This window comes from Crotalus tigris, unplaced genomic scaffold, assembly GCF_016545835.1.
Source record: "Crotalus tigris isolate CLP2741 ecotype Arizona unplaced genomic scaffold, ASM1654583v1 scf7180000017568.12009008, whole genome shotgun sequence".
NCBI lineage: Eukaryota > Metazoa > Chordata > Lepidosauria > Squamata > Viperidae > Crotalus > Crotalus tigris.
The window spans coordinates 10584557-10598998 of NW_024096478.1; the positions used below are offsets into that span (position 1 = coordinate 10584557).

The 14442-nt window shown below is 35.1% G+C and overlaps 1 protein-coding gene across 5 annotated transcripts in view; it reads right to left on the reverse strand.

Moving 5' to 3' along the window:
- The window catches only part of TENM2 (teneurin transmembrane protein 2), an 869909-nt gene that overhangs the window by 389367 nt on the left and 466100 nt on the right, over positions 1–14442 (reverse strand). For all 5 annotated transcript variants that reach the window (XM_039353403.1, XM_039353419.1, XM_039353411.1 and 2 more), the window contains one exon: positions 6082–6291. In XM_039353403.1, coding sequence (XP_039209337.1) covers positions 6082–6291 — 210 coding nt within the window. The remainder of the gene's footprint in view (positions 1–6081; positions 6292–14442) is intronic.

Below are 14442 nucleotides of genomic sequence, written 5' to 3' on the forward strand. Positions count from 1 at the left end.
GCATGTTTGCTTAATGAAGAAGAAAAGTGCCATTTTAGGAGCAGCCACGAGGAGGTGAAATTCCTGAGGAGGAGGTCCAGACTGCAAGTTTCCAGAGAAGGAACAAGCAGCAGGGACCAAGTTGCAACAAAGGAAAGATTGTGCAAGCAGAGGGCTCAGCAAGAGAAAAATTGCTACATTTGCGGTGGAAGCACACATCTGAAAAGGAACTGTTTGAAGAGGAACAATTTGCAGCGAATGACATTTGTGCAAGCAAAGAAGACTGATTTGCAAAAGGAATATTTTGGTGTTGCAAAAGTTTGCTATAGCAACAACAAAGACAAGTGGCTAATAGATAGTGGGGCAAGTCAAACAATTGTTAATGACTCTGAATTTTGTAGGTTTGTTCCAGTAGTACAAGAAGCTGTGGCTTTGGCAAATGGCCAGAAAGCAAAAGTCATCGGAAGAGGCAATATAAAAATTCCATATTTGGAATCAAAGTTTACCAATGTGCTTTGTGTACCTGAGATGGAACATAATTTGTTAAGTGTGTTTAATTTAGACAAACAAGGTTTTGAGACCATTTTTGTAAATGGGAAGTGTCTCATCAAAAGGAATGGGAATATTTGTGCAGAAGGAATAAAGGAAGATAATCTATATGTATTGCAGGGACAAAAGGTTCAATGTTCCCATATATTTAAGAATGTTGCAGAGTACAATTCATGCGTTCATCTTCTACATAGAAGACTTGGCCATGCAAGCTTTAAGGTTTTGCAGCAAATGCAAGAGTTTGCAGAAGGGCTAAATTTGAAGGGATGCAAAACATATTTGGACTGTGCAGTATGCAAAGCATCAAAGTCAAAGGCATTCCCAATTAGTAAATATAGCACAAGACAAACAAAAAGAGCTCTAGAGCTGGTCCATGCAGATCTGGTGGGACCTATGCAAGCCAGTTTGGGAGGAGTAAAGTATGCACTGGTAATTGTTGATGATTACAGCAGGTCTGGGTTTTGCTACTTGCTTAAAGGTAAGACAGAGTGCTACAACAATTCAAACAGTGGGTAAGTTTTGTAGAGAGAAGGTACAGACAACAAGTGTGTCAGTTGCAAACTGACAGAGGTACTGAATTTATGTCCACAAAATTCCAACAATGGTTGGGTCAGTTGGGGATAAAAAATCCTTACACAGCAGCAGAGAACAGTGTAGCTGAAAGAAGGAATGGTGTTTTGCAAACAATGAAAGATTCATTATTAGAGGATTCTGGTATGAACAGGTCATATTGGGGAGAAGCCATATTGACTGCCAATTATATAGTTAACAGACTATAGAGTTCCTCCATTAATAATACTTCATATGCCATTCCATATGGGAGAAAGCCATCACTTGCACATTTGAGAATTTTTGGAAGTACTGCATGGTACATATTCCGAAGGCAATCAGAAGAAAGGGACAGCAAAAGGCAAGAAAGCTCAGGTTTGTGGGCTATGAGCCAGGGTCAAAAGGATATCACTTTAGCGATGGAAGTAAAATAGTTGTAATTTCAAGATCTGCTAATTTTGCAGAACAAAATTGAGACAGAATTAGTTCAAATTCTGGGTATGTCTCACTTAATGATGGTGATCTATTTAATGACAATAACTCATCTAATGATGGAAAAATGATTATTGAAGATGTCAATGTTCAGGGAGGAGAGGCTGAACAAGACAGGAAGCCAGAAAGACTTGAGACACAGGAGCAGTTAATACCACATAGGTCAGAGCGATGTAACAAAGGAATTCCACCTGACAGGTATTCTTTCAGCAAGATAAAGGTTTGCAATGTGTGGTATGAGCCAAGAAGTTATAAAGAGGTGTTGGCATTACCAAAAGCTGAACAAGATGGAAGGAGGCCATGGATAAAGAGATGAAATCCATGGGAGACCATGAAGTATTTAAATCAGTGACTTTGCCACAGGGAACCAAAGCTGTGGGTTGTAAGTGGGTATATAAGAAAAAGGTATTGCCAAATAATGATGTATAGTATAAGGCCAGGTTAGTGCACTACGATGAAATATTTGCGCCAACTGTGAAAAGTGAGAGTATAAGATTAGCACTGGTGTTGGCAGCGGCATATAAGCATAAAATCTGGCACTTTGATATCACAACTGCATTCCTCAATGCTGAGTTAGAGGAAGAAATTTATATGATTCAAGCACCAGGGTATGAAATTGCAAAGCCTAAGATGGTGTATAAATTAAACAAGGCTATTTATGGGCTGAAGCAGTCAGCCAGAAACTGGAATATCTGTTTAGATACTGCTTTAAAGGGTCTTGGATTTAAGAGTTGCAAAGCTGATAATTGTATATATACTGGACAGTTACAAGGAGGGAGTTGTCTACTGTTATCATTTGTGGATGATCTTTGCTTCATCGCAAAGGATGCATCACAAGTCAAGGAATTTGCTGATAAATTAGGAAAGAAATTCGAATTAAAGAATTTGGGAGAAATAAAAAAATTATCTTGGTGTAGAGATACGGAAAAATGAAAAAGGTGGTTATATTCTCAGTCAAAGGAGAAAAATTGAGCAGTTATTGGAATTGAGCAGTTATACAAAAGATAGCAATACTGCTCCCACACCCATGAGTACGGATTTTTATAATAGTTTAAGTGCGGACAAAGGTGAAACCTGTGATCAAGAGATATATCACTCAGCGGAAATGGCAAAGATTTCGGCTATTTTGAAAGATCAATCGCAAGAGAAGTACCTCTTGGTATGGAAAAGATGGATAAATTTTATACAATACAAGTATGATATAAAAAAATATTATTTAGCTTTTGAATAATTTATATTTAAAGTTTAAGATATTTTTTAAATATTTTTTTTCTCTTTCTAATTTCTTTTTTTTCTTTTCTTTTTTTTCCTTCTTGTTTCTTTTCTTTTTTTCTTTCTGTTTTTTAAGTATTGGTGTTAAAGTATTTTATGATTTGTTTAATTATTGTAACCAAATTTGTATATGGTTTATTTGTGTTTAAATTTTTTTCTTTTAAATTTTAATTAAGCCTGTATTCAGCTCTGGGAAGGTTGGGGGAGGGTTGGGGTGGGTTGGGAGGGTTTGGGGGAGGGAACTTTTTTTTTTTGTAAAATTTTAAAAAATTTCAATAAAATAATAATAATAATAATAATAATAATAATAATAATAATAATAATAATAATAATAATATATTTATATGATGGACTGTTCAACATACGAGTCAGACAATATTATGCATCCTGATGATGGTCCATTTAGAGTAAGAAGGTGGCTGCTCAGATACATCCTTTTTTGATTAAAGTTTAAGAATCAGACAAGTTGTTTTCCCATTTGGGTGAGAAATTTACACCCAACACATCCAGCATGATTCTGTATCAGCATTTTTTATTAGCTAATATTTAATCTAGATTTCCCATGTAAATAAAGATATAAATGGGTTCTTTAGAAAGGCTAGGATATATTGTGGTTGAGAATGAATATCCTGGAGATGAAAGTAAAAACTTTGGTAGGAGGCAACATCATGGCAGTCATTTAATGAACAGAAAGCCTCTTCCCATTCCAGCATGTGTGGCAACTAAGAGAAATATGAATTTATACAGTAATTAACAGTTATTAATAAGGAGTTCAAAAACAAAATGATTGCATCTACTAAGCAGTAACATTTAACTTAAGATCTTTAAGAGATTGAATGCAAAGTGTTTGCACAGTTCCATTATGAAACCAACTGAATGTCTTGATTATTGCTGAACTCAGTCCAGGGATAGGACAGTGTTAACGGATGAGGATCATACTCATTTCATCTTTTCCAAAGGTCCAGCAAGGAGCAAGCAAATCCCAAGAAAGACACTATTCAGCAGTACTGGTGGAGGGGGCAATTGGGGGGACACAAGCAGAATTGTGCCCAAAGCCCTGTCCACATCACACACACACACACACACACGGTGGAATGTGCAGCAGGACACTACTTTGATCACAATGAGAAAAAACAGCAAGTTCATTTTAGAAGAGCCAAAAGCAGAGAGAATTCTGGAAACTTCCACTTACTTTAATAGGATAGGAACACCTTGAAAGAGCCAATCTCATTCATGTTTTGGTTCAAAATCCCATGGGCAGGTGGTGTAGCTAAATTGGCTGGAAAGTTTTTTTTTCTTTTTCTGATTTTCACAATGTTAAACTTAACCCAGTAAACTGATTGCAAAGTGACAGCAATAAGGGAGCATTTCTTAAGTAATTAGTGTCATATACTGGCACAAAAAAGTAGTTATATAAGGGAGGCTATATTTATAATGGACAAGTTTGTCAATGGACAGTATATCAAGCTCTGAGTAGAGGAGACTTTGGAGCTTCAGTAACTGGAGTGGAAAAAAGATTGCTACTGCCATCGTGTCAAGCTTGCTTCTCAGATGCCTTTACTTGATTGTTTTAAGAAAGAAGTTGCTGACCTAGATAGCTGTCCGGTCTGATCTAACAGTGCTTCTCTTTCTTTCTTTCTTTCTTTCTTTCTTTCTTTCTTTCTTTCTTTCTTTCTTTCTTTCTTTCTTTCTTTCTTTCTTTCTTTCTTTCTTTCTTTCTTTCTTTCCTTCCTTCCTTCCTTCCTTCCTTCCTTCCTTCCTTCCTTCCTTTCTTTCTTTCTTTCTTTCTTTCTTTCTTTCTTTCTTTCTGACTTCATGAAAGCCTCAATTCTAGAATGATTTATCTAGAAGCAAGCACAATTACTATAACTTTAAACTTTCATGCATGTGCTTGGAATTGCAATTTAAGATTTATCATTATGATATATGAGGACATGTTAAAAGGGGGGAAAAATCACCAGAGTTTTCTGAAATCTTATTTTGTTTTCTTCTGCCAAATGCAGATTTCTGGCTCTATATATTTTTTTCCAGCTTTTTAGAGGGCATAAATTGCTGGCCATGCAGTTTCTTGCAAGATGTGTTCAGGCAAAACAGCAGTGTGCTTCCCAATTACAGATCTTATGTTCATTAATTATGGTGACATAAGAATAGCATACAATAACAAGCATACTATGGAACATTAAAGAATACTATAACAAAAAAATTGAACCAGAAGAGGCAAAGCAGGAAATAACAATAACAAAGTCTTTCCCTGGATGCTCTACCCCTTTATTTTATCATCATCGTAGACATTTAAAAATTGTTCTTGAAACTTCATTGTTCTACTTCTTGTTTATGTATTTATTTATTTATTAGTAGTCCTGATTTATATCCTGCTTCTTGTTGTTTTTTTAATATTCATTTCAAATGTGTTACTTCTTCCTTTTAAAATTGTTCAAATGATTTATGCATAGCCCAAAAAACTGCGCCAAAGAAGTAAAATCAATAATACTAACAAAACTCCCAAATACCTAATGCAACTTCTCAACTATTTGTAAAATATAGAAATGGAAAAATCACAATGCACTACAATCAAATTGTCAGTGCACTCTATATCTGATCTATTCCTCCTTCATTCTACTTTATCTACAAAGTCCACACTGCTTTTTGAATACCTGATTGGAGTAAAAGAATTTTCGCAAAAATAGAGGTACTCACAATAGAATCTATTTCCTCATTTTAAAAATGCAGCCTAAATATTTTATAAATCGGTGGTCAATTTGAGAGATATCAATACTTCATAAGAGGTTAAAAGTTAGGATTACTTGCAATTCTGATAGGAAAATTGAAAGAAACACAACAAATATGAAAATATAAAACATATTACAACAGGGCCAGCATAACATTTTGCATTTTAAAAGGCAAGGTACTATTCTATAAAAATGTAAAGCAGTGCAATACCTTTAATATATATTTCTCCAAAAATACAAGGCAATTTTCATCAAGTGATAAAATGCATTCATGGTTTCAGTTTTATGAAGATAACTATTAATTCAGAAGAAAATCTAAAATGAAATTTGACAACAAAAAATATCCATTTATTGATATATCAGACTTTAATAAAATTCTCAAGCCACAACAAATTCACAGATAAATATATGTTCATTTCTCCTCATGTCTCTATTTTGAACAACTGTTCTGGCAACAATTAGAATTTGCTTATACAAGCATAATATTTATAATCAAGTAGTATTTCCTTACCACTGCTGGAAGTTTGCTGTGGTCCTGTGCATGCTCTTAGTAGGTATGAATTTGGGCAGAACTCCTCATCAGGGTTGGTATCCATAATTTGATGGGACGTATTGCTGTCTAGCAAGGGCATCTGGCAGCTAACTGGTGGTGGATTATGGGAGCTGGGCAGCTGAGCAGATGGGAGAAGGCTAGATGAGGACGTAGGTGGAATGGGACGACCTGAAAAAGAGGACAGAAGGATCAAAGTTCAGTAATAAATATAATGAAAGAAAACAGTAACATTGATATTGCTTGTTATCACAAAGGATTACAGCTGGGATTGAATCAAAGTGGACGGTGTCCATTGGGTCTGATTTCCCTTTGCGTCATATTCAAGACAATAGGACCAGTTGTGCTAAGCAAGATCAATCCAAGAAAAAGGGACAGCATCTTCAGATTTTGCTTTTATAGCACCAGCCTCTATTTCATCTGATGCTGGATGAATAATGCCAGATTGCACAGAACACAATCTGCTTAGAAAAACATCATAAAGGGAGTGCATCCATCAATTGATTTGCCATCAATGATATTTTCAAAGAGATTCATGGAATGATAATTATCCTTTGGCCACAACAGAAAAATATAATTCTATTTGTAACTTGTTTTTTTCGATACTGAACCAAGAACAACATCATCAACAACTACCACCATTATTAATATTAGAAAAACTGGTTTATATTAAAAAAAACCTCAAGTTTTCAACTCAAAACTATAATAACTAAAAAAAATGAAAACAAAAGGCAAAAAGGATCTTTTAACCTGTGGTAAGTACAATGCCACATATTTTTGGTCACAGAAGTTTTCACTCACTATGTTTTCACTCACTATGTAATAATAATAACGTTGACCATTTTTATCAGCAACAACAGCAGTATGGTATAGTAAAAACAAAAAGAATTAAGACTTCTGTGAAACAGTCGGAAAAAGATAATGCTACTACTACTACTACTAATAACAATAATATAGCCTGCTTTTAAATTCTAGAAAAAATATCTCAACTGTAAGTTTTAACCAAAGGTAAGGTAAAAATTTATCTAGATTTTGGAATTCCTGTAATTTGCAAGTTAATTCAAAGAACCCATATCTAACTCTAAAAACACTTCCAAAAAATAAAATAAAATCACCATAAAGATGCCAAAAGTGTATTTCCTGGATGGGAAACTACAAAGAATCACAGCATCTACCAGAAAATTCCTGGGGCTATTATTCTAATAATAATTAATCCTAATTCTATTAATCCAACCTGAAAACAAAAGCATTGAAAGGAGACATTTAGCCTTAGAGAAGAAGAGCATATACAAAAAAGAGATTCAATTATACAAAGTACAGACAATCTGCATCTTCAACTGAAGCTACTAGTTAATCGGCAGTTTGTGCAATTAAACAAAATAAACTGTTTTTCTTGTTGTCCGCTTTGATAAGGGCCACAGAATTCTGCATCAGATGCAGTTTCCAAATCATCTTTGTGGTCAATCTACAAAATAAATTAAGAATAGATACTGTGATAATAAGGAATAAAGGTGACATCTTTTAAAATTGTTAGTGACCTCCACTTATTTCCACTATCTAGGAATTTAGCAGCTAAACAGGATCAAAGATACTACACCTAAATTGTCTGATGTTTCAAAGAGATTGTGGCCTCCTCTAGGTAAGCAAACTGCTCTCCCACCCCCAAATCAGATTTACATATTAGTTTAAAATAAACCATCTTTTTATCCAATGCATTAATTTGCTCAGAAAAAAATCCCTTGGAGTTAGAAAGTTAGAAGTAAGAAGTATATTTTCTTCCCATTCTATCCAGGAATACTATCCAGAGGATAGGAAACCAAGCATTCTATGTGTGTGCATTCAGTGTGCATTCAGTGCAGAAAACACAAAGCAAAACATCCAGATAACCCCCAAAACCCCATTGTTTTCCTGTTTGTGGAAAATTCATTTAAACAGCATTTCTTAAACCATCAATAATGCAGCTGTGTGGTCTGGTATAATCATTGTTTAATGTTCTGTTGACTGTTTCCCATTAGTGTAAATTACAAAATGGTTTGCAACCGAACAATAAAAGTACCATAATGCAACTAATAATTTAAAAGCAATATAAAAATAATAACTTTATTACAAAGATAGCAGAAAGAACAAGGTGAGGACAAGAGAATATAAAAATCATCCAAATTCTCCATTTGTAGAGGGAAGGTAGAGATCTTTAGCAGATGTCTCTTAAATTTGAGAGGAGAGTTTATTTCAAATGGAGGAAGCCTAGTAAATAGGTCTTCTACCTATGTAGATAGTAGAGAACCTATCTACAAGTAATTGCAGATGGCACATGCTAGAAGACCTCCCCTGAAGTGAAAAATTGATCAGGTTGATAATGCAAAGGCAGGCAGTCTCATACTCCAGTTTCAAATTGTTTAAGGACCTTTATCTTGGCTCAGTAGCTAACTGCAATGCAGTTGCTTCATGAACTGTGTAACATGTGAATGAACAGAAGCTTGGCCACCAAACTCTATACTGAATACACCTCTGGACCACAGACAGCATATAACTAAACATGAAGTTACCAGGGTGTGATCTGGTAATTAAGGAGATCTATGCATTACAATATCACAGAGTTGCACATTTTATTATTACAAATGAATCATATTTTGATGCTAAAATGTTACAATTTTCAGCAACATTCAGTACAGTGGACAGGATTAGACAATCCCCAGTGTTACAAGACATTTATGTCAATACTGAAGAACAGAGATAATTCTAATTTGTCAGGGAAAGTTAAGGATAAATATATTTTGGATTCATTACAATGTCTTTCCTATACACTTCTGTTTTTTTACTGGTTCTTCCTGCCAAAAACAAACCCATCCATCTGTCCTAGATGATATCATTCTTCTATGCCACAATTAGGCTCTTTTCTCTAAATTACTCAATCCAGCTCACCAAGCAGTTTATATGCTGTAAGCCTCAGCATTATACATCTACTCAACAAAGTCATCTGTCAGGGTCAGGACATTTGTCTGCTGTTACAATTCCTAATGATTGAAGCCACCCGCTTTTCCCTTTTTCTTCCTGATTTACTCAAAATGTGGAAGGGGAGCTGGCGGGAAATTCTTTGCTCTGCCTTTATTTATCATCCCTGTCAGAGAAAAAAAAAGAAGTCAGAGAAGACGTGCTCCTTGATTGATTTCAGGGAGGAGTAAAAACAGTCTGTATCTATGAAGATGGAGAAGGTGCTTTGGAGTTGCTCCGCCATGTGGAAATGTGACCTCCACGTTACTATCAAGGTCAGTGAGGCACTCAAAGATCTACTGCATCAATTTTTTACTTGCAAATGTTGAAGAAAGAGGGTCTTGTATAATAGTAATGTTTGGTTATAGGCACTTTAAAATGATATAATTAATTTTATAAGCTCTTTAAGTATATAAGCTGTTCAAAATTTAAAAATAAACCATTTGAAATCTAAGACTTCCAAGACGATATAAGATCAGTGATAACTGCTGTACATATTTTTAAAGGCAGAATCTAACAACATTATATGGTGAAATACAAATCACAAACAAGCCAAATATCTGCAACTTTGGAAATGTTTCTGTCATTGCCAAGATGCCAAGGAAACCAAGGAAGGAAGCCTTTAGCTAAGAAGTTTGGCAGTAGTTGTTCTTATGTATACTCACAATTTGCAGCTCCTAACTATATCATACATCACTGACCACTCTTATCCAAGCAAGACAGAGACCGAGTAACAATACTCTCATGTCTTCTTCTGCCTCAGGCACCTATCCCCAAAATCTAATCATGCCGGAAACTATCTATCATAGGAACAGATTCTCCAAGCAGCAGTGTGGCTTTGTATCATTCCTGTATGCAATTCCTAGATGGAATAAACGTCAAGGCAAAAACTGAATTACATACATTATTTGTTTTGCTTTTTTAGCAAGTGAGGACACTGGAATATAGAAAAGGCTGTGTTCAAGAACCAAAAGTAGATCCAGCATCATGCCTGGTGGTTTTGGGTGGTACAGGTTGGCTAATTAGAGTTACTGCTTTAGCAATGCAAGGAATAGTGTCTGACAAGGCCTCCTCACCAGCCACTATGTATTTATTTCCAAATTACTGTCCCCCTCCCTTTGTTTAGTACTGCAATGTTGTTGTTATTGTTGTTGTTGTTATTATTATTATTATTATTATTATTATTATTATTATTATTATTATTATTATTATCTTTTATTCATTAAACATGAACCTCAGTCAACTGAGCATTCAAATTGGCTGGTGCTGATGGTTGACACGGGTTGCTACCAGCATCCTAGATGTCAACCAGGTAACTCCTTAAAATATAAGATGTTCCAAGTAGCGCAGTTTTTTGTAATATTGCTGGAGTTATTGCAGGAAGCTGCAGTTTCTTGATGTATTTTGCAAAGTTTTTGGACATAGTTTCCAGTGCCCCGATGACAATGGGTATCACTGTTACACGTTTCATCCATAATCGTGCAGTTTTGATGGCCAGGTCACGATATTTTGTAATTTTTTCCAGTTCTTTTTCTTCAACTCTGCCATCATCATTATCATCACTATTATTGTTGTTGTTGTTGCTTCTCGAACAGTCAGCCAGATGCTTAGACTCGATTTGGCATTTTTATCCACCTATTGAATCCTTTCCTAGGACCTGGCTTAGCAGATGCCATTGCTTAATGATGTTAAAGACAATAGTAGAAGTAATAGTAGTAGCATTACTATTAGTAGTAATAGCCACAGCTTTTTATCCCATGATGCTAAGAACGACAGATTTCAGAGAACTCTATTTTCGAAAACTACAATCATTGCTATAAATGCAGTTACTGCATAAGAACATCTGACAGTACCTTGGCAAGGGCTCCTTCAACATTGGGATAAGGTCAAGCTAACAGCAGTCTCTGCTGTTGACTTTCAAGTAGCTTATGCAATCAAATACATACTCCTCTTTAATTGATAGTAATTGGGACGGCTAATTCCATTGCTAAGCAATGTGATAATAAAGTGCAATGTAACATTACTATGCTATCTTACAGTAGGAGTTCTGGCTAATACAGTTGCCATTATTAGGAAAATTCTGACTAGTCACAGTGTTTTGCAGTCATGCAGTTCTCATTTACAACCTCCTGCTAGCTTTCCTACTGATTTTACTTGTTGAATGCTGGAAGGAAATGGTGATCGTGTGACTGTGGAACACTCTGGCTGTCATAATTGTGAGCCGGTTGACAAGCACCCAAATTGCAATCGTCTGACTGTAGAATGCCATGACAGCTGCAACTGCAAAGAACAGTAATAAGTCCCCATTGTTCATAACTGAATGGTCACTGAATGAATAGTGTTTAAACAAGGTCTAGCTGTATATATGTAGGTATGTGTATGTGTACACACACACACACACACACACACACACACACACCACAGACACACCCATTTAGTTTCAAATACATATGAAAAGGTCAAGGTTTGCTATACCAACCAGTCACTTAACTACTTAACTCTTTCCTAAACTAGTAATAAATATGTTTACTAGTCATAAAGTAACTATTTTTTTTGCTATTATAAAGCCAGTTCATTTAATACATACGTAAGTTATTGAGCTATGTCAATTCAAATTCAGATTCAGCAAATAAGAATTGAAGTACCAAGTGTGGTAATAGGCACACTTAAGATAACCATATAGGAAAACTTTCATACAAATTGTTTTTGTTTAAACACTGCTTGTGTAATGAAAGTGAAACCATGAAGAATATTCAGTTCTGGTAATCTATATATGGTCTGCCTACTGTGAATGTAGTCAGATGGTTTTCTTTAGAGAATTTGTGCATTTTCTAGGATGGGATCAGTTTGACCAGTTTTTAATGAGATACATACCACTTCTAGAATATGCAATGTGTATATAATTGTATCTGCCAAAATTTTTCATAGGATTTGATTTCTCTTTAGTTCTTCTTTATCCCATTTTACGGGTTTCTTCACAGCTTTAATAAGCTTCTTTTGTAGATCCAATAATAAAATATTTTTCAAGCCATTCTTTTGGCTTTCATTTGTATTTCCTTTTTAATTTTTAAAACTTCAGCCAGTTTCTTTTGTATATCCTGTAAAGCATCTTTTTTCCAAATCATTATCTTAGTTCAGAGGCCCCCAGCCTTTTGGGCACCAGGGACAGGCTCTGTGGAGAAAAGTTTTTCCATGGACTGGAGGGAGCGTGATTTTGTGTGCTGCCTGCATTTTAGTTAATTTAGCTAATTTTAGTAATTCAATTAATTAACCAATTAACTAATTTAGTTAATTATTTAATTAACTAGTTAATTGCTTAATTTAGTTAAAAACCTTATTCTAAAAGACAGTGTTCCATATTTATTTGGACCCCTAATCTGTTTATAACTTTTCATATAAAAGTTTTATTTAGCTTTTTGTTGTTTGTTTCAATTTTTTAAAGTTTTTAAACCTTATAATTTATTTATTTTTTCTTCAAATGATAAACTCATCTGATGAAATTTTTTCAGACTTGTCATTCTTAGCTTTAAAATAGTTAATGGGCAATTTCTGAAAATTATTAGAAAATGAGGTTGGAGACCCAGTGTCTGCTGTGGCTGTAAACACAATGTGTCATGGTTCCAATGCTAAGACCAACAAAATCAGAACTCCGAGGCTGGAGGTTTCCTCAGAGAACATGTTTATTGCTTACAAAATACTGGCATGGTCAAAAGTGAAACCAAGTCTGACATTCTCTCCAAAGAGTAACACTATTACAAAGTCAAACTTCCCACCTCAGTGCTATGCAATCAGCTATGTTCCCCAATAGAATAATTTGGTGGGCTTTCTAACAAAATGCCCAACCCACTGAGCTAATGACCTTGGTTCCCACGGGACCCAGAATTGTTTAGACTAGCAAAAAATACTCTGCACCACCTCCCTTTTGGGTGGCAACCTAGAATTGAAGGTGGCTTCAGCCAGGTTCGTTGTAGAGTTGACACAATGCTTTCCTTCATCTCCTGGTACTAAAAATAATGGGAGAACACTCTCCTGCAATATCATCATAAGAATAGCTTTTGGAGCACGTGTGGTAAATCTTCCATTCTCTCCTTATCTGGGGAGGTTCAAAGCAACTAGTCTACTCAACAGTTCTTTAGTCTTTGCCACGGTCATCAACTCAGTTTTCTCAGAGCTATCTTCAATTCACCATAGCTTCCTCAGTAGTAGTTTTTGAAGGATGTATTAGGTAAAATTGCTTGGATTCATGCAGAATTGGACAGGTTGTGATCTTGCTTGTTTACCTGGATAGAGTTTAATCCTGCTCTTTCTGAAGAAGCAGGCAGGCTCCTTGAGTCTGCTTTGTAAGAAGAGGTGATCCATATCCTGAGGAGAACATCACTGGATTCAACAGATATGGATATTTTTCATCTGGTTCCCAGTACATCCTTTATTAAGGCTTGCAGTTCCAAAGACTCCTGGAAAAGTGAATGATCTATACCAGGGTTTTCCACAGTGGGCAACATCAATCCTCAATGATCAGTGTGAATGTCTATTACTGTTATTATAATCCGTTCACAATAAGATGAAGTCATACTTGCCAGCTCTTTACTGGTTTTGGCCTTCATAAGTATCAGGTTCTTCTCAAGAATTCAGAATGTTATAAAGTATTAACATAATATATATGTGTGGATTTTGTAATTGACAAATGGAAATTCTGTCAATACATAGATTTTCTATGTGATATCTAAGATTTTTTGATATGGTATCCAGTGCCAATAATCACTGAGATCACCACAGGTGGTTTATGCCATATTTTTCATTTTTTGTGATCTTCTCCAATTCTTTGTCTCTAGTTCTACTATCCTCTGTTGTTGCCACATCAATTACCCACACTTTCTTCTTTTTAACACAGTTAAAAACTGGAGTGTTATGAGCCAAGACTTTAACCTGCACATTTTCAACTACTTTTAAACTATATTTTCCACCAATTTTAATGATAATTAATGATATTTTTTACAAATACTCCAGTGAATCATTTTGGCAAATGTGTTATGCCACTGTTTATCATCAGTTTATGTATTTTATTCATGAACTAAGTACATGATCTATTTTTTCTTTTGCTGCTTTTCACAATCTGCACTTTGAATCATTTTTACTGAGGCAACTTGTGTTCCACTTTACAACCACATTAGGGACAAAGGGGATGAAGGTGCCTTAGCTTAATGACTCTCACAACTTGTGACCATGTCAGTTGAGGTCTACCTATACTTCATCTACAATTTAATTGAATGGGAACATTTTCTATCTAAATTACATAATTTATGTCTTTATTTAATCAATTTATATTTATTA